At 45.7% G+C, this 20,798-nt stretch overlaps 1 protein-coding gene across 7 annotated transcripts in view; it reads right to left on the minus strand.

Moving 5' to 3' along the window:
• Positions 1-20,798, minus strand: part of JADE2 (jade family PHD finger 2) — a 197,889-nt gene that overhangs the window by 35,551 nt on the left and 141,540 nt on the right. For all 7 annotated transcript variants that reach the window (XM_020991214.2, XM_020991216.2, XM_020991217.2 and 4 more), the window contains 4 exons: positions 20,485-20,696; positions 19,579-19,746; positions 13,349-13,465; positions 4,291-4,779 (listed from right to left, as the gene is read on the minus strand). In XM_020991214.2, coding sequence (XP_020846873.1) covers positions 4,291-4,779; positions 13,349-13,465; positions 19,579-19,746; positions 20,485-20,696 — 986 coding nt within the window. The remainder of the gene's footprint in view (positions 1-4,290; positions 4,780-13,348; positions 13,466-19,578; positions 19,747-20,484; positions 20,697-20,798) is intronic.

Genomic DNA, 20,798 nt, shown 5'->3' on the forward strand with positions numbered 1-20,798 from the left:
CCTCATCATTGCACCGAAACTCTCTCTTGAAAGTTACTAATGATTTCCTAATTGCCAAATCCAATGGCCTTTTCTCAGTCCTTATTCTCCTTGACCTCTCTGCAGCCTCTGACACTGTTCATCAGCCTCTTCTCCAGGCTGCTTTCCTAGACTTCATGATCTAGAGAAACTTATTCTGCAAGAAGAAATCAACTCTGAAACTCTCACTTCCTCAGATCATCTGGCACTCCTGGCTGCAGGGCTTCAATCCCTCTTTTCAGGTGTGGTCTTCCCCCATTAAATTGTGAGCAGGGATTGTCTTACGTCTTTCTTGTATCTCCTTTGCTCAGCACAGTGCCTGGCACATAGAAGGTGCTTAATAAATGTTTAATGACTGACTCTGATACTCTCTTCTCTCTAGGATCTTGGGACACTATCCTCTCCTGTTTCTCTTCCTACCTGTTTGACCACTCTTCCTCGGTCTGCTTTGCCCATCCTCACCCAGGTCATGCCTTCTAACCATGGGTGTCTACAGGGTTCTGTCCTGGGCCCTCTTCTCTCTACTTTACTTGGTGATCTCATCAGCTCTCATGGATTGAATTACCATCTCTTATGCTGATGATTCTTAAATCTACCTATCCTGTCCTAAACTCTCTGTTGACCTCTGATCTCACATCTCTAATGGCCTTTTAGACATCTCAAAGTGGATGTTCAGTAGACATCTTAAACTCAACATGTCCAAAACTGACCTCACTATCTTTCCCCCTTAAACCTCACCCTACCCTTTCTCTTTCTGTCAAGGGCAACACCATCCTCCCAGTCCCTCATGCTCCCAATCTCGGGTCATCTTTGTTTTCTCACCTCCCGTATCCAATGTGTTGCCAAGGCCAGATTTCACCTTTGCAACATCTCTCTAGGATGCTCCCTTCTCTCCTCTGACACTGCCACCAGTCTAGTGCAGGCTTCATCACACCACGCCTAGATCCTGCAATAGCATGCTGCTGAGTCTGCCTGCTTCAAGTTTCTCCCCATTCTGATCCACTCTCCTTTCACCGATCATGTCACTCCCCCAAGACACTCAGTGGCTCTCCATTGCCTCCTGGATCAAATATAAACTTCTCTTTTGGCATTCAGAACCCTTCCTAATCTAGCCCTCTCCTACCTTTCCAGTGTCTTACATGTACTCTTAGATTAAGTGACACTCACCTCCTTGCAGTTCCTCAAACAAGACACCATCTCTCTGCTCTGGGAATTTTGTCTGGCTGTCTCCCATGCCTGGAATGTTCTCCTTGCGTTTCCCTTATAATTCAAATGCCTTCTTTCTTTTAATTATTTCCCATATATTGTCTGCACAGATTTGTTTGCTTGTTGTCTCATTAATTAGATTATAAGCCCCTTGAGGGCAGGGACTTTTGTTCCTTTTTTGTATCCCCAGTGCTTAGCTCAGTGCCTGGCACATATTAGGTGCTCAATAAATAAATGATAAATTTAGTGAGTTAAAGGTCAAAGGATTGGCTGGAGATTCTATAGTGAGTTGGTAGAAGAGTAGGGACTAAAATCCATATCTCAATCCTCAGTCCAAGGCTCATTCCATACCACCAAGAAAGGAGGCTCCCATTCAAGCAGGAGGAAGCCTGAGGGGAGGGAGTCGGTTGCCTGGGGAGTAACTGTGTGTCTTTGGCATTCTGCGCTCTTGGAGCACTTCCCAGAGGCAATGAATGAAATGGGTGATTTGGGGCTGGTACCTACACATCCCCTGAGCAGAGAGCCACTTTGGGTTACATTAAACAGGCAATCATTTTTCCTCTGGCTGAGATCTAACATTAGACAGTTTGAAATGGATATTTGGCTCTGCCATTCCTAGAAAGCAGCATTGTGGAGAGCCCACACTGACTGCATCACAATGTCAGGGGTAAAGAGCCTTTGGAGAACAGCTTGACCTCTTCCATTCTCTTCCTCTCACAGGAGGTAAATGATGTTCAGTAAGAGGAAGGGACTTCGCTCAAGGCTAGCTAGTGATGTAGCTGGAAACAGAATCCTCACTTCTTCCTCAAACTCTAGGGCTTTTCCCACTATGCCATGCTGCTTTCTTACCTCAGAGTTTGGAATTTATTCCTTCTAATACCCCAGAGGGATCGGTGGATGAGTTCTTTGGCATGGCAGCTCTTCTGGCAACCAGAAGAGTCAGGGCCTGTCCTGGGTTAGGATGGCCACACTAGTACCCCCACTCACCCCAAATATCTCATAATGGAATTCTTTTTTTTTTAAACAAATCCTTGTTTTCTCCTATTCCTTTTTTCCCCCTTCCATTTCTTTTTTCATCTCTCTTGCCCTCCCCTCTCCTTCCATCTTTCCTCCCCTTCTCCTGCCATTTCCTCTTCCTTTCTTTCTCCTACCCTTCCTTCTTCCCTATCTCATCAGCCCTCCCCCACTTCCTCCTTCCATCTGCCTTCCCTTCTTTCTCCTCTCTCCTCCCCTCTCAACTTTCTGCCCTTTCTTCCCTCCTTGTCTCTTTTCATTGCCTCTCCCTATCCATCTCCCCTCTCCTCTTAACTTTCCTCTTCATCTCCTCTTACTTGTCCTCTCCTTCTCCCCTTCCCTTCTCTTTTCTTCTGCTCCCCTCCTCTCCTTTCTCCTCATGTCTCTTTCCCGCCCCTATTTTTTCCCCTTCTCCTCTTCCACGTGTTTCTCTTATCTCTTCCTTCTCATTTTCCCATGGTTTCTAACTTCAGAAGACAGGGGGCAGAGGCCTTTTACAGGGATGGGGGGAGGCAAGAGGAAGGCACTATATATATATATATATACCCCTCTAGGACAGCCAAACTTACCGTTTCTCTGTCCCCTTAGCCTGAGTTTGCACCGTGTTCATTTCCACATGCCCAATATCCACTTATCTGAGAGCTCTCCAGTCACAGTAACTAGCTCCAGTCTGGGCACGTAACAGGTGCTTCAATAAATGGAAACAATTTCACGGTTCCTATCTGTTAGCCCTGGACTCTCTGCACTAGAATTAAGCTGCCACGATTTTGAAACACAAGCTGTCCCTCTCCCCCTGCATGTTTCCTGACTTGATACACCACGTGGCCATGCTGGGATGATGTCATGGCTTCTGGGGGTAACATCAGAGGCTGGGATAGTGGCTCCTCACATCACCGGAGCTGAATTCCACTGCTAAGAACCTTAGGAAGCCGGGGCCAATTTTGTTTCCTGGCCAGTGCCTTGGCTTGGGAGGCAGAATGAGGTTCCCATCCCAGCTGCCACAAATTAACTAGGAGATATTGGACGAGCCATTCCATTTCTCTAGGTCTCTACTTCCCCATCTGTGACATGGACAAATACAAACCCTCGTTCTGCCTCTGAAAGCAGCTGATGTCAAAGTACCCTGAAAAGCAGAATGTTCCACACAAACATAAACAGATACTGCTGTTAAGTTCCTCATCCAAGCTAGGGTCCACAGAGATGCTGATTCTCATTTTCTTTTACACTTACTTAACTTGAGGTTTAACAAGTTTAATTCCTCTATTTTGAAAGGCACAAACTCCTCAGGTTCGGAGAATAAGAATAATATTAGCCAGCATTTATATATCGCTTTAAGGTTTGCAAAGTACTTTTACAAATGTGATCTCATTTGATCCTCATCAACAACCCTGGGAGGTGGGTGCTATTATTATCCCTATTATTTCTATGAATATCTTCACATTATCCCACAATCGAGGAAACTAAAACAGATAAAAGTTAAGTGACTCGCCCAGGGTCACACAGCTAATAAATGTCTGAGGCTGGATTTGAACTCAGGTCTTCCTGACTCCATGTCCAATGGTCTATCCACTACACTACTCTTTCAAACCCTTACTCCAGGAACATAACCCTCTCGGTTAGCTAAGAAGCACCAACCTACCCAACAGGATGGGAGGCTACACTAGCTGACGTGTCAGGTGCCTTCTAGCCCTGACGTGTCAGAATTCTACTGTTTCTTAGAAGTATTCGTTAGTTGTACAATTTACTTGATACTTTCCATCTCTGAGCCCCTCACTTTCCTAATACTCAAAGTGAGAGGGTTGGGTCAGAAAATCTCTAAAGTCCCTTTTACCTTGAGACACCATAATCTTCTAAGTACAAGGAGCTCAGTTTCCAGGAATGGAGCACAGCTTCTGCCCTGAGAACAGAAGTCTCCAAGGACTGTTTACCAAGAGCCATCCCCCTGGACCAGCAGCACCCTTTCCTCCACCCTCACTCGTAGGGCTGAGGCAAGCAGTGGTCCTAGAAAAGAGCCGGGTCTGGGCTGGGGCTGGGGTGGCCACATGTACTCACTCGCTCCAGGTCCTGCCGAAGATGAGTGAACAGCTTGAGCCGCCGGTATAGGATGTCCTGCTCTTGCTGAGCTAAATTGTCCACTTCATCGGTTTTGGGGGTCAAGAGGGGCTTGTTGCAGTTAGATTTCCTCTTGAGCTTCCAGTACTGGTAGACAAAATCCACAAGGGTCTCAGAAAGGTCCAAGTTCTCTGCCACCTCTTCAGGCTTCACAAGCTCGTAGAAGGCCTCTTCTAGCTGCTGCAGCTTCTGTTTCCTCAAGGTCACCTTTTCCAAGTCCAAGGCAGCCTGGCTGGGCTCAGACACTGAGCCAGCCTCTCCCCTTATTCCCCGGGCCTCCTCGGGGGGCTTAGGAGCCCCACTGCTATGCTCTAGGCAGAAAGACTTGAATTTCACTTCATCATTATCAGCTAATATAGTCCTCATTTCCAGGTTGTGGTCAAAGGCGCATGTGACGTGGAAGGCAGTGATGCAGGATGGCATAGAACACTGTCAGGAGAGAAAAGGACATGTTGGATTCCACCCAAAGCAAAGAACATGGTCAGGAGATTCAAGGAGATACCCACACCCAGCACCCAAAGCAAAGAACATGGTCAGGAGATTCAAGGACACACACACACACACACACACACACACACACACACACACACACACACACTCTCCTAGGGGAATGGAGGTGAACCTAGGTATCTAACCCTTCACCAGGCTTCAGTGTTCACCCGGTGGCCACATGCACTTTTGCAGGGGGCAATGGGACAAGTCCGAGGCCTGTGGGCCCAACCTGGTGACCTGACATTCTGAGAACTGATCTTAACTGAAAGAATCCAACTGTCCCAGGGCATGTCAGGTGCTGCTTTACAACTCCTGCTGCTAACCATCTTGTCTCCTCCAAGAAGTCTTCCTCAATGAATGGCAGACCACAGGGCTCTTTCACTTATGTGAAATCTAGAGCCACTCAGGAGTTTGAGCCACAAACATTAAGACTTGGTTAAGCTCAGTCACATAATATTCTCAGTTCCATGGGATTTGCAAGATACTGTGCTAATAATAAGATTTAGAGCTTGAAGAGACCTTCAAGACCACTTGTCCACCCACTATTTTAGAGATGGGGGTGAGGGGACTTACATAGGCTCATGCAGATAGTAAATTACAGAACTGAAATTTGAACCTGAGTCCTTAGACTCAAAACTCATTATTCTTTCCAATAAGCTGGATCTGGGTGAGGTGCTGTAATAACCATACAGAGTCCTATTTTACCAAGCAGACTGGGATCTCCCTGAAGGCAAGACATCTAATCATGAATACGGGCATATGGACGGGCACATAGTAGGAAGTCAGTGCAGACATGCTGAATGACCTAAATAAGACCTGTTTTGGCCAGCAGCAGGTGGTGATGCCAAGGCCTCTTCTCCCCTCCAGCCCCTGAGGCTTACCTAGCATCACTTTCAAGTTCACTCCCAGGTTTGTCAGGGAACCCTCCAATTAAGATTATCAAGTTATTAACAAGCACTTATCAAATATTTACTATGTGCTATTCCCAGCAAAGGGGTGAGAATACAACGTGGGAATGCAAATGAAACAGTCCTTGCTTTCAAGAAACTTAAATTCTATGGGGGAAGACAACTTATGTAAGCATAAAGGGAAGAAATATAAAATAAATACCAGATACGTTGGGGATGGAGGGCATTGGTAGTTGGGGGAAATCTAGAAAGGCTTGGAGTGTAAAGTGGCACTTAATTTATACTTGATAAAAGTAAGGAATTCTCTTCAGTGGAGGTGAGAAAGGAGTTCATTAGAGCCGGGGCAAATGCATGGGGATGAGAGATGGAGCAAAACATGTGAGAAAGGCCAGTCTCACTGGATTATAGAGTCTGGAAGGAGAGTGAGGTATAACTAGGCTAGACAGGTTATTATGACCAACCTAATTAACACAGAGGAGCAGAGATGTTCCTTGATAGAAATTTCATTTATTTTTAAGTCATATTGTTGGCTATCCATACATAGAACTAACCCTTGACCACTAGTAAACATCCTGTGGGTAATTTTCACTCTGGGGCTGTGTGTAGGTCAGCCTCCTTCAAAGTACAATTCTCTTATCTATGGTCCCTGAGCAACCCTGATGCTTCACCTCAGTCCCCTCAATGAAGCTTTTTGCATGGAGGGCCACAGGTTTTAATTGGCTTTTGCTTTCACAAAGGCAATTAAAGGAAGGAAATCAACTGTGTTCTCTTGGAAATCAGAAGTGACCACAATTCACTTAGTGAAGCCCTGCTAACAGCTGAGGCACTGCTGGGAACTTATCAAAGCGGCAGAGCTTCCCTCCCCTTGCAGGAGGGCAGCTGCTCACACTCTATCCACCCGGGCAGCCAAAACTTCCAGCCCACTTCCTCCATGGCCCTCAGGGAAGCCCATTTCCCAGCTAGAGGAGACCGTTTCTTCGTAAGCGGCCAGCCTCGGCTCAATTCATTAAAAGGCAACTTTAGAGCTCTGGGCGGCAGGTGTCTGTTTAAACAACAGCCCACAAGAAATCTGCCTATTCCAGCTGTTAATGGCCAGTTAAGCTACACTAACAAGCCGTTTCTGAGAAGCTGATTACTGGAGATCCCAGATTTACCAATTTTCATAAAGCTACTCTTCAGGAAAAGAGGCAACTGCACAGCCCGTTAGGTTCTCTGCATCCTGCTCTGTGGTGGTGAAGTCACAAGACTTTTAGACTCAGAGGTTCTGGGTTCAGAGACCAGTCCTACTACTTACTGTCTGTGTGATCTTGAGCAGCCCCCTTTCAGGGGCTTTTCCCCCCATCTCTATAAAGCAAGGGAGCTGGATTAGACTATTTACATAAAGTATGTTTTTTAATTATGGGCAAGAGGTAGACATTTAATGGCAGCTAGGTAGCACAGTGGATAGAGTACTGGACATGGAATCAGGGAGACCTAAGTTCAAATCCAGCCTCAGACACTTAGTAGCTGTGTGACCCTGGGCAAATCACTTAACCCTCTTTGCCTCCAGTATCTCTGCAAAGAAAATCCAAAAAAAGGGGTCACGAAGAGTTGGATACAACTGAAAATGACTCAACAGCAACGAAGACATAAAGTCAATAGAGGAGGATTGATTCTAGTTCTAAATCCTAGACTAACTGGTGAAGTCCCATGGAGGGAACCTGTCATCTAGCCACAGGGGAAAGTTTAATCTTTCAGACGCCTCACCGTGAATCAGAAATGACTGTAGATATACCAAAGGCGGGGTTTTTTTTTTCCTGTCAGGGGAAACCATTCTGATTGACTGAGTTCAATAGTTTATCTTTGCACTGGGCAAAGGCCAGTTTATATAACAACCCTTTATAGTCTCTGGGCTAGGGCTTCTACCATGGGCATAGCAGACAGAGACAACGGGTCTATCCCACTCACCAAGGAGACACATGGCAGACTGTGGAGGCCCAATTACTCTGATTTTCTGCACCTTTCCTATCCCATGCAGGGACAATTTTTTTTTATTGGCATCATGTTTTTTTAAAATATTTTGAGTTTTAGTGAGGTCTTTTATTGTTATATCATAGTAATTCCATGCTATACCCTTTACCAGTGAACTTTCTTCAGTAACAGAATTAAGCAAAACCAAAAAATACACCAACTATGTCTGGGTGTGAGCAACACCCCATACCCAGTTTTCCGCTGTCCAACAAAAAGGAGGTACGTTTATTTCCTCTTATCTTCTCCAGCACAAGGTTCTTTTAAAAAAAAGAAATAAATACCCTCTTACAAGTTAGTTAGATTTTAATTCTGTGCTGTCTGACATCTTAACAACATAGTACGACAGTGACTTCCTTCTTTCCCAGCAGGTCCTAGTCATCTTAGCCTTGTGCCCTTCATTAAGAGATCTCAGGCAAAACCACACTTAGGATCTTTTTGAGAAGTGATCTTCCTGCACAGTGCCACCAAAGTCTTCGGAGAGCAAGGACGTGCTTCACCCAATCCCACTCTCACTAAACAACACCATGATCTTCTCCAATTCTCTGAGCCTTTGCTTTGGACGTTCTCCTATCTGGTGTGCCCTCTCCATCACTACCTCTGTCCCATCCTTCAAGGCCCAGCTCCAAGCCCACTTTCTTAAAGAAGACTTCCATGACTACCTCTGCTCACAGGATTGTGCCTGACTTTGAACTCCTACTGTACTTGTCACATACAGCATCGTTGCCCAATTGTTTAAAGTGTACCTCGCCTCTCTAGCTAGCTGATCTCTCATGTTCCGCCAGGTGCTTAGCACTTCCAAAGAGTTCACTTAGAGACAGTGTAAGTGATGTCCAGAAGCTGTGTGAGCTTTGGGTTAATCACTTTTCCTGAGTCTCAGTTTCCTCATCTATAAAATGGGGATAGGTACGCTCTCTACTTTCCAGAGAGATTGAGGAAGGTGCTTTGTGAACCTTAAAGCACTAAAGAAAATGCTAGCTTTGGCTGTTTTTGTTGACTGGTGGGAAAAGCCAGCTTCTTGCTTTCCCCAAATTTCTTCCCTGATGCACCTTCTCCTTTTCCATTCTGGGGATGTGGTTTATCCCGGCCACTTGCCAGGGTAAACTCCGTATCAATGAACCCTGATGACAGGGGTGATAGCAGGGACCAGACTTTAAATCCGGAGCTTGAGCATCTGGAAGACTGCCGGGGGGGGGGGGGGGAAGGCATGTGGCTCATCAATGAAGCCAATCTGATATGTAAATCACCAAGGAAGAAAAAGCATGGGACTTCCACAATGCTGCTTTTAAGGAGTCATTTTTGCAGAGAGAACCATTCTTTTGGGTGGTTTTGCAAGCCATAAGTTTTCCTGATTGAGTTTTCTTGTCTGGTAGCCAAAATGGTAATTTCATTGTGCAAGCTAACCAGTGAATGACAATGTGTCTCTACTGGAGGAACATCTGGGGATGCTTAAAACTAAACCACTGGAAAGTTTCATGGTGTGGTGATAAGCTAAACTGCCTCTATGCGACACAACAAAGCTGGACCCTGAGAACAGACAGATTCGAGCTAACCAGACAAGCTTGGCTCACAGAAAGCATACAGCCACAATTTTTCCTTTCTTGCATCAACACAGTATTAAAATCTCTTTTTTCTCTGAAGGTTCCATCCTCCTTCCCTCTTCACCATGAATACTGCCTATATGCAAAGGTTCTGAGGGACGCAGAGAGGTCTGAGTCATCCGCAACTGTGGATGCCCCTGTAATCAAAATGAAAGCAAAGCTACAGAGAAGGGACTTCTATTTCTTTAATTAACAAATCTTCCTAGCCTCTTTCTGCACAAGTGCAACCATCACAGAATCATAGATTTACAGCTGTAAGGGACCTCAGAAATGACCCGCCTTGAAGAAATTAAGGGAAGCAGGGTTTAAACCTGCTCTTTTCCAAGGCATCGTGATGCCTCCACAGCTGATGTTAAGCCTGAGATGACAATGGAAGTTTCCTCAGTTTCCCCACCTGCAGAGTGAGGATAATAATAACAACTGCCACATCCATCTCCCCGGAGTGTTGAATGAAAACTAAAATTCTTTACTTGATCATGCCCAATGACCCTCCAGCCTTCAGGCCCTTAGACTGGCCTCCCAATCTAAGGGAAGCAGGCTCCCAAGGTAAAATGTTACCATGTTACTCCACTCAGGCTGAGTTCCTCTTTTGCCAGATGGCAAGTGGCACAGTTGTCAGTTTTCTATTCAAAAGGCAAATTAAAAAAGCCAAAAGCAAGTTCAACTAATACGGCATCAGCCAGTTAGCAGGAGCTTCTGGAAAAGGCAGGTGCGGGCATCACCACACTCTACCTACGGCCTCACCACCATGACTCTGCCTGTTTGGTTCAAGCCTAATTACTGTCTGTTCCACTCATTGGGCATGAGACCGCAGACAGTCAAGACCTCTCTCCCTTCCCATCTCTGCCTCTTAGAATAGGAAGCTGGCTTCAAGCTCAGTCCAGGTACTCCCTCTTACTCAAGGCCTCTTAATACCTGCTCGCCCATAGAGTTCTACTCTCCTCTACTCTAGAATTACCTTGCATACATTTTCTATTTACTTATCTGTGCCCACATTATTTTGACTCCAATACAATGTCAACTCTTCTGCGTGGTGCTGTCTCTGTATCGCCAGCACCTAGTATCATGTCTGGGACATTATAGACACTTCACAGATGTTTGTGGAATGGACGAATGAATGGACTGTGTGGCTCAGAACCTTTTCACTTTAGAGGTGGAAAAGCACGAGGCTCAGAGGGGTGAAGGAACCTATTCTGTTTGGTCTCCTCTTCCCTTTCCTGAACCACCCCATGTGATCTCCCAGACTCCATGGCAGGGTATCTATCTGGAGGTGGTGATGTACAGTGGAGAGAACTCCTGAAAGCAGAGTCCAAATCTTATTACCTCTGTCTTCTCCAACAGGCTCAGCACTGGGCTCTGTACAAGGACGTGCTCAGCAAACACTTGCTCTCTTCTGGAAAGGGTAGCTGGCTCAGGTCAGCTGGGGGGAGTTCTTGTTATCTGGGGATTCCTCTCTGCCACAGGTTTGGGCAAATCCCTATGAGTCAACTCAACTGGCTAGTGGTTCCTGTGTTTGTAGAAAATGCTGGGAGATGTCATTTTAGCTGGCTTACTATCTTCAAGGAAAGGCCATGTGCAGAGTGGATTGAGCACTGGATTTGGATTCAGAAAGCCTGGATATGAATCCTGCCTCAAGCAGTAGTTAATGTGGCCTTGGAGTTTTTTTTTTTTGGGTGAAGTGACTGGGTTTAAGTGACTTGCCCAGGGTCACACAGCCAGTAAGTGACAAGCGTCTGAGGCCGGATTTGAGCTCAGGTCCTCCTGATTCCAGGGCTGGTGCTCTATTCACTGTACCACCTACCTGCCCCTGTTAATGTGGCCTTGGAAAAGACACTTAGTCTCTAAACTTGTCTCCTCACCTGTAAAATGAGATAATACTGTAATATTATAAATTAAGATTAATATTGTGATATTATTGGCGGGCAGCTAGGTGGCGTAGCAGATAGAGTACCGGCCCTGGAGTCAGGAGGAGCTGAGTTCAAATCCGGCCTCAGACACTTGTCACTTACTAGCTGTGTGACCCCGGACAAGTCACTTAACCCTAAACTGCCTACATAACAAAAAACAAGAAGTAATATTACTGTAAGAAGTGATAACCTCACAGGGTTGTTGTGAGGATCAAATGAGACACGAAGCGCTTTATGAAACTTAAAGCATTGTGTAAATGTGACCTCATTAATTAGCCTGCTTTTGGCCCTGCATCTGAACTTGGCCGAGGACTATCTTCAGCAGATGTTTTGGGGCTGTTCTTTCCTCTATGATCAGCAAACTTCTCGTTGCTAACAATAATAACATTAATCATAACACGTTAATAGCAGTCATGATTATCTGATGCTCTGCTCACCTCTCATATGAAATCAGTTAGGGGTTCTTCTTACAGGTCCACCACCCTGATTATTTCTACTGCTACTACCCTCGTGCAAGGCTCTTATTACCCACTCCCAGGCTACGTGTAACAGCCCCCAACAGGCCTTCCCGCCTCAGATGCATCAAGATTAATCTTCCTTCAGTACAGATATGGTCATGCCATTCCTTTGCTCAGAGATCTTTAGGGGCTCCCTACTGCTCACTGAGTAAAAACCAAACCCCCCTACCTGGTATTCAAGGCTCTCCATGATCTGTGCCACCTGACTTTTCCAGGCTTTTCTCACTCATATTACTCTGCTCCACCAACTCTATGCTCCAGCTTAAGCTCCTATTTTCTCCATTCTCCTGCTTTTCCTGTGGTCCCACCCACACTGTTTCCTACGTCTGGAATGTCCTCTCTATCCATATTTGGCTACTGAGATTCTTTCCTTTAAAATCCAACTTGAATGTCACCCCTTCCAGGAAGTCTTCCTTGATTCCCCTAGAAATAATTACTTCACTTATATTTCACTAATTTTCCTTTCATACATTATGTATGACCTCAGAAGGCAGGGGCCTTCTTATGTCTTATCTCAACTCTCTATCTCCTCTAACACCAAGCATAAGACTGCCCACACAGTGAATGATTAATATGTATCTACTGAACTGAACTGAATTTTCCCTAATAAGTTCCAGCCTGGAATAATCATGCAAGCCTGCCAATTTTATTTTTCTCTCTTCCTTACTCATTATTTCACAAACCTGGAAATATCCCCTCCTTCCTCTGGTCCTTCATATTCTGTCTCTCCTTCACAGCCAAGATCTAGTCTTACGTCTTCGACAAGTCTTCCCTGACCACCCCAGTCTGCACCGGGGCCACCTCCCTTCTCTCTGAATCACCGCGGCTGTGCAGCCACACCAGAGAATGGCAGAACCAGGAGGAATCTTAGAGACGACCTTGTCCAACCAATGAGAAACCTGACTTGGTTCATGGTCATGCATGGAGTCAGATCATATACTGGTCATGTGGATGCCCTATCTCCCCAAACATACTGGGAGTTCCTGACTACAGGGTCCAGGTAGGCTCTTTGTGTCTTCCCAACAATGCAGCAAAGCACAGAATGGGCACACAGGTGTGCTCAGTGAGCTCTTTGCTTTGTACATCTTTAATGCACTGCATGTACTATTGCACATTATTGTATAATGTATGCAATATGTAATAGAGGGATTTGTGTATATGTTGCATCCTCTGAAATACACAGAAGCAAGAACTGCTTCTTATCTAAACTTTGCATCTCCCCAAGCGCTTCCCCTGTGCTCTGCACACAGCAGTTGCTTAATAAACGCTTGTAACTACTCTTGCTGCTTGTGGAGCTATCCAAAGGCCTCTATTTCCCGTGACAAAGAGCAGAAGTATAAGCAGCTTGAGGAGGGCAGGTGCTGTCTCATTTTTGTCTTTGTGTCTCCACTGACACACAGACGGCACTTAATACATGCTTGCTGATTGACTGATTTATCTCCGTTGCCCAGGAGTGCACCGCTGGCCAGGCGGGCTCCGTTCCCAACCTCATCCCCTTCCCGCACCATTCCGCCCCTCTCCCTCCAGGCAGCCAAGGCAGGAAAAGCCTTCAGCTGTGCATCTACCTGAATACACGTCCCTGTGCACTCCCGGCACAGACTACAGGACAGGGCCCACCGGCTTGCAGGGATGTGTGAGATCTTGGTGATTGGTTCCATCTTCTCTGGGCACCCAATGCTGACCTAGGCATAACACAGACAGAAGGGTTTGATTCCACGGGAAGGCAGGCCCACACTCCCTGCACTGCCTACTTATACCCAAGAAGTGCTCCTGGTTAACCCCATCAGACAAAGACCATGCTGCCACCCCACAACCTAGCCCTCAGTATTCCCATTTTTACTGTGTCAAGTTTTCACTTTGTTCTCTGCTAACTCTGTAAATGCTCTGAATCTTACTGTAACAGAAAGAACATCTTTACATAGTGCATTAAGGTTTACAGAGGCCTTTTCTCATACTATTTTAAGGCAGGCAGCGAGAGGATGATTTCCCTCATTTCACAGAAGAGGAAATTTGGGCTCTGAGGAATTAAATGATTTGCTCACATCTCACAAAGCCAGAAAATGGTAGAGCTGAGCTGATGCAAATTTAGGCCTCCAGGCTCCAGGTCCAGTGGTCTTTGCACAGCCTTATGGTACCTTTACTATAGTACCTTTCTCTACTACATCACTCTGTCTTCATAGGTTAACATGGTGCATCCCTGACTTGGCTGTAAGCTGCCTGAGGTCAAGCTATGCCCCTGCCATGGCTGACTCCCAGGGAAAACTCAAGAAAGACTATGGAATAGCTTCAAGCTACAGAAGGTCAAGGACTTGTGTTATCCCTAGCACCAAACAACGTACTACTATACACAGCAGGTGCTTAATAAATGTCCACTGAATTAAATTTTGGAAGTAAGGAGCATGAACATGTTTTTCCCACAAGCCAACAGCCACTGGAAATACAGTGAGAATTCTGACTCCAAAAGAATATTCTGCTGAGGACAAAGTCCTTGTCTCATGTGAACACAGAACTGGTCCTCAGAAAGAAGGCACAGAAAACATACCAGTCAGCTGACTTACCCCAAGACATGGGATTTTGAAATGAAACAACAGCAGCTTCTACTTCTGGTAGCATAAAGTTGTCAGGGAAAGCATCACCTGACTCGGATGATGCTTTCTCTTATTCCACTACAGACCCAATGCCACCAAAGAGCTGAGACTTAAGAAATGTGGACAATAGCCAGGAATGCCACAGTCTATGTCCTTTTAGTCAAATAGGCTATAATAGTTTCCTGTTCAGTGAACACTAATCCTCTCCATTTCCATTCAATTCAACAAGCGTTTAAGGGATTGAAGTATCTGCCATGGCCAAGATGTGCTGTGTACTTGACAGAGGCAATAGACAGTGGAGGAGGGACATGGGCAGACCTTCATCTCAGGAAGATTTATATAAAGGATGGACTGAACAGGGTAGAGAGACCAGAGGCCAAGAGACCTGAGAGGGAGATTTTTTTTTTATCTTGAGCTAAGTTTTATTTTTTTATTTTTACTTTTTGTTCTTTTTTTATTAATTTATTTTGATTTACCACCAATCACTTCCATATGCTTTTGAGTTTAAAATTTTTCTCCTCCTTCCTCCCTACCACCCTCCCCAAGATGGCGCACAATCTGATACAGGCTGTACATATGCATTCCTATTAAACATATTTTCACATTAGTGGTATTGCAAGTAAAAATTAAAACCAATAGGAGGAACCACCAGAAAGAGGAAACAAAACTCAACAGAAGAGAAAAAAATAGCAAATATGCTTCAGTCTGCATTCAAATTCCATAGTTCTTTCTTTGGATGTGGATAGCATTTTCCATCATGAGGCCTTTGGAAATGTCTTAGATCCCTGCACTGCTGGGAAGGGTTAAGTTTATCAATATTAGCCACCTCACAATGTGGCTGTTACTGTGTACAACATTCTTTTGGTTCTGCTGAGAGGCAGATGTTACAATACTGTGGAGACTTGATTGGGTCTGTGTCCTTCGAGTGATTCAATCTGAACAGGAGAGGATCAGGAGTCCCTGAAAAAGGCTGTACTCCTAGAACCTGCCTTGACTGGCCCGAGCCCAGCTCTTGTCCCTAATGTAACACTGGTCCTTGTCCCTGGAGAGCTGACATTACGAACACTTCTCTGCAGGCACAGTGCCTCCCCTACAGCATCCTCTGGGCAGGGGAAATGTTTAATAATAAAGACTGAGTAAACTGGCCAAGATGACAAAAGATGGGAATGGTCATTGTTGGAAGGTCTGGGGAGAAAGATGGGCATGTTAATACACTGTTCATAGAACTGTAAAGTGGTCCAACCATTCTGGAAAACAATCTAGAATTATTCAGAGTATGAATAAAAATGTTGATACCTTTTGATCTAGAGATGCCACTGTTAGGCATATACCATAAAAAGGGTACTGCCAAAAAGAAAGGCCCCACATACACCTATATAGTTGTAGCAGTGCCTACTTATAGTATTAAAAAGTGGAAACAAAGTAGATGCCTATCCACTAGGAATGACTAAATAAACTGTGATAAGTGAATGTCAGTATGCCCTAAAACTACAATAAAGTATGCAGATAAGGATAGAAAGACTTACATGAACTGATACAAAGTGAAGTAAGCAGAACCAGGAAAACAATATATACAATGACTGCAACAATGTAAATGGGAGGAACCCCCCCCCACCACAAAACAATCAAAAGTGAAGGCTAAGAAATGACAATGACCAAGCCTGGTCTTAAAGGGCTCTGAGAAGGCACCTACCTTGCTTGTCTGCAGCAATATGCCGACTATCGGAACCCTGCTTATAATATCAGACTTGTCTATATGTAGTTTAGTTTTGCTGAACTTTTCTTTTTTCTTCTTTATTATAAGAAATGAATCTCTGGCAGGAGGAGGTAGAAGGGCATGATGGGAAATGGAGGTGATACAACAACAACAACAACAAAATGTATTCTAAAAAATAATAAAAGCTGAGTGCCACCACTGAGGGTACTGTGTGCCCTACAGAGAAAGCTAAATTTAGAGGTCTGCGATACTAGGTCCCATCTCCAGGCTGTCCCTGGAAGCAGTAGGAAAGGGTTAGGATTGTGACCCTGTTCTCAGCATTAATTCCACTCAACCCCCAACCCCCAACTTTCTCCTCCTGTTTTGCCACCAGGGGTCGCTTGTGGTCCTGTCACCTTTTATCTAATGAGGTGTTAATAAATTTAGCTTAAGGGATGGCAGAAGAAGCTCTACTCTTATCAAGAAGTTAGATTCCTCTTCTTCAGCTCTGTAGGAAGGTGTCCCCCACAGGTCACAATGGGACATTGAGGATCTCTCTTCAAGACTTCAGGGAGGGGAGGAGGGAGTCTTCCAGGTAACTACACCTCCCTACCCCCAGGTTTCTAACATTCTGGCTTCAAATACCCATGGATAATCACCTCCAGTTTTTTCCTGGCTTCACAGGTGCCTAGGTTATGATCTCTGTGAGCCCAGGGCCCAGCAATGCTGCCTGCTTCCCCCATCCTCAGAAGAAAAAGAATAATTTCCCCAGGTAAAAATGGATGCATCCAGGAAACCCAGCACAGAGATTTCATCTGGGAGCTGAGAACTTTGGCCCAGAATGGGCCAAATCTGACTTCATCCATGGGTTCAGTGAAATGACAGTGCATGAAGGCAGGGACTGTTTGTCAGTGTCTTTGCATCCTCAACCCCTAGCACAATGCTTTGCACATAGTTTAATTCAGCAAGCATTTATGAAGTCCCTACTATGAGCCCTAACCTAGCTTGGACTAACACTGAGTGAGGAGGACTACAGGGCCACAGATTCAGAGCTGGAAGGGACCTAAGAGGCCATTCCATAGAGGAGGAAATGGAAACCGAGGCCCAGACAGTAGCTATCCCAAGGTCATACAGGTAATAATCAAAAGGCTTGATATTTGAACATAGGCTTTCTGACCATTGTATAAGTAGCACAGAACACTCAGTATTATTGTCATCATTACCACTGTTATTTTTACTATTAAGCTGGGAGAGGTAAAGAGTGGGTAAAGGAGGATCTTTACCTCCCTGAAAGGAGCCCTTCAGCTCTGGGGGTGCAGCTTCACTCTTCTTAAAAGAAGCAGGAGGTTTTAGTGCCAAGGAGCAGCCCTGCCCCTAAAGGCTGTCAGTCCTATCTCTGGCCTTTGCCCTACTCAACTTTCACTCTGTTCCCAGGGCCCCGGAGCCAACTCCAGGGAGCCCAGTGCTGCCTGCTCGACCAATCAGCAGCTTGGCTTATGAGGCAGGGACACTCAACCAGGGGAGTGACTGGGCCGGGGAGGAGAGAAGCCAGGCCCCAAGGTGTTAGGAGAGGAGAGGGGGATGGATGGATGACTCAGCAAGGCTCCAGGCACAGCCTGCAATCTACCTTCTCCTGGCCCTTTCCCCTGCCCCATTCTCCCTCCCCCTGGAGGTTTCCAGAATCATTTTTAGTCTCTGATGGAAAAAAGCTTGAAGGGCAGTGTGTCCCAAGTGTGATATAGCTGTCCTGAAAATCCCTTCTTTAAATCAGAGACTGTTAAAGATGGAAGGGACCTCATTTTCCTAATTTGTAAAGGAAAGGGGTTGGACTAGACTATCCCCAAGGGCCAGAGACGGGAAGAAACTGATTCTGAATCCTACAGGACCTCAGGAATGTCATTCTGAACATCACTTTACAATATATTATGCCAGCTTAATTTATATTCTTTTACTTTAAACATGTAGTACTTCATTTACTTCTTCCTGTTTTATTAACTTAGAAAAATTGGGCAAGAGAAATGTGGAAGTGAGGTGGAGCATGCCTCTTCTCCCTATGTAGAGGGATACAGATACAGAACAAGGCATGCATGTATGACAGAGGCCCCATCTTAATTTGTTTAGCTTAACTACAATTTTTTGTTACAAGGGGGGATTCTATGAGGAGAGCATTTACTGAGAAATGAGTGATTGTGAGGGGGAAAAGAATCAACAAAATATTTACTTAAAAAAAAAAGAAAGCAAAGCAACTCTGAATTGAAGGAGATCTAATGGGAGAGCGCCTTGAAAGGATGACAAGAAGCTACTGGAAACCAATGGCTGTGACCCTGTCATCAGACCACAGGTTTAGAGCTGGAAGAGGCTTGAGAGGCTAAAGCCCTCAATGAGGAACCAAGGCACAGAGAGGTTAGGCAACTTGTCTAAAATCACACAGGGATCCAGCCTGAACCTTAAATCCTGCACTCCTTCCACAGCACCACATTGCCTCCTGTTAACTGTCCTTGTCATTCAGTCATTGCAGTTGTGTGACCTCATTTGGGGTTTTGTTTGCAAAAGACACTGGAGTGGTTTGCAATTTCTCCAGCTCATTTTACAGATGAGGAAACTGAGGCAGGCAGAGTTAAGTGACTTGTCCAGGGTCACATGGTTAATAAGTATCTCAGGCCATATTTGAACTCAGGTGGTCACATAGCTAATACGTATCTGAGGCCGGATTTGAACTCAGGTCCTCCCTACTCTAAGGCCAGCTACTAAATTATGTATCCCTTGGGGGAAGAGACCTGTGTCATCCAAAAACTTTGTATCTCTGCCCATCCTGGCTGACCCCTCATCCTCTGCCCACATGAGGTGCTTAAGGAAGTTTTAGGTTTTTTATTTTAAAGAAAAAAGGGCGGCGCAGTCCTGGATTCAGGCAGACCTGAGTTCAAATCTGCCTCAGACACCTGACACTTACTAGCTGTGTGACCCTGGGCGAGTCACTTAACCCTGACTGCCTTGTCCGTCCCCAAACAACAACAACAACAACAACAACAAAAAAGCCTAGGTAATTCAATGCAACCAAGTGAACTCAACATTCAGGCTATATTACGCACCACGCATTGTGCTAGGCACTGGGAATACGCAAATGTGGAAAAGAAAGTGAAATTCATCTACGCTCACACAATTAGCTGTAGAGCCAAACCTTGATCTCGGGTCCCTGGCCTCCTATGTGTCTCCTACTTTCTCTTGATCCCCCAACACCGTTCCCTCTCAACCAGCACACAGAACCCAGCATGGGAATGAAGGTTCAGTGAATGCTGCTCTCTCCGGCCTGGTCAAGATCACCCTTCAAAACACAATAGAAATAAACTGTTCTTTCAGAAAATAAATCTTTTCTTTTCCATCCAGGACAGTGCATTGTCCGATTTCCTCTTTGATTACCTCTCTGGCTGAGCTCAGAGCCTCAGGTAGTTCACAGTTCACCCAGGTCCAGGGGGTCTCTTAACAGAGAGGTGTGAAGTGTAATCTTACTCACCTCAGGTATCCACAAGGCACAGCTGACATGTACCCACTTGGTCCCGCTCCGTGTTGGTTTCAGGGCTCCTCCCCTTTTGGGGCACAGTAGACATCTGGGTTGGACACCCAGGGCACAAGTCCGGCAAAGCCAGCTTCCTGTGGGGACTTTGAGGATCCCATAGCAGGCCTACACCCCCATAGGATTGGAGAGGAAAGCACAAGGTCAGTCATCAAGCCCCAGTCCAGCTTTCCCACTCAGTCTCAAACACCCCAGAAATGACTGGTACAAGACTGCCCCACTAAGAATTCTGCTATGGTGGCAAGAGACCTGTCTGCTACCAACTTCCTCATCAAATGGGCCATGGACCACTTCTCCCCAGTGTCCTGAACAGGGACACCTGGAGGTCACTTTATGGGGTCCACTGTTCCAATGCTTTCTCTATCGCCTATGATTCACCAGGGCAGGGGTTGGTGAGCTGGAGACAGTTTCTAGGTCACAAAGGCAGAGAGGACCCGTGGAAGACATAACTGGCCTCCCACGAAGAGCTCATTTCTAGGTGAGGGGGTGAATCATGGCAGTTCCATGACCAAACACACAGTCTCACATATGGATACCCTAGAGTACTGTCCGACACGCACTACAAAACCTCTTTCTCATGCAAATCTCTTTTTCATGCTCTTTCCCATTGTCTTCTTTCTCTCACAGGATGATGTTTCACTAACAAATTTAAAGACTCATACACCTTTACCCTGTACAGGCACAATTCAACATGCATCTCTCTCTCGCACAGTCAGTCTCATTGTCTGAGGCTCCCTTGATGCTCATACCAGTGTCCCCACCTTCCCCCTCCTCATGCGCTCACTGAATGATGCTCATTCTTGTTCTGTGTGGTCCAGGGCCTGGCCCGGCCCAGCTGGAGCTCACCTGATGAACACACACATTGCACTTGTCACAGAACACCATCTCGTTGCCATCCTCGCCCTCCGGTGAGCGGCACACATCACACACGACATCCTCATCATACTCAATGCCCAGCCCTTCCTCGGTCTCGATGGCCATGTTCATGTTCTGGTGGCACAGGGTCTCTAGCTCCTCCAGCACCCTCTCCATGGTCATCTCGTCCAACTCTGGCTTTTCTGGGGAAAACAGAAAGAAGTTTCTAAGAAGGAAGACATAAGGGGAGGATCCCTGTTGGGGCCCAGATAAGTCTCCTAAGGGAAGTGATGATCCTGGGGAAA

Source organism: Phascolarctos cinereus, unplaced genomic scaffold (genome assembly GCF_003287225.1).
Source record: "Phascolarctos cinereus isolate Bilbo 61053 unplaced genomic scaffold, phaCin_HiC Scaffold_2;HRSCAF=192, whole genome shotgun sequence".
NCBI classification, from domain to species: Eukaryota; Metazoa; Chordata; class Mammalia; order Diprotodontia; family Phascolarctidae; genus Phascolarctos; species Phascolarctos cinereus.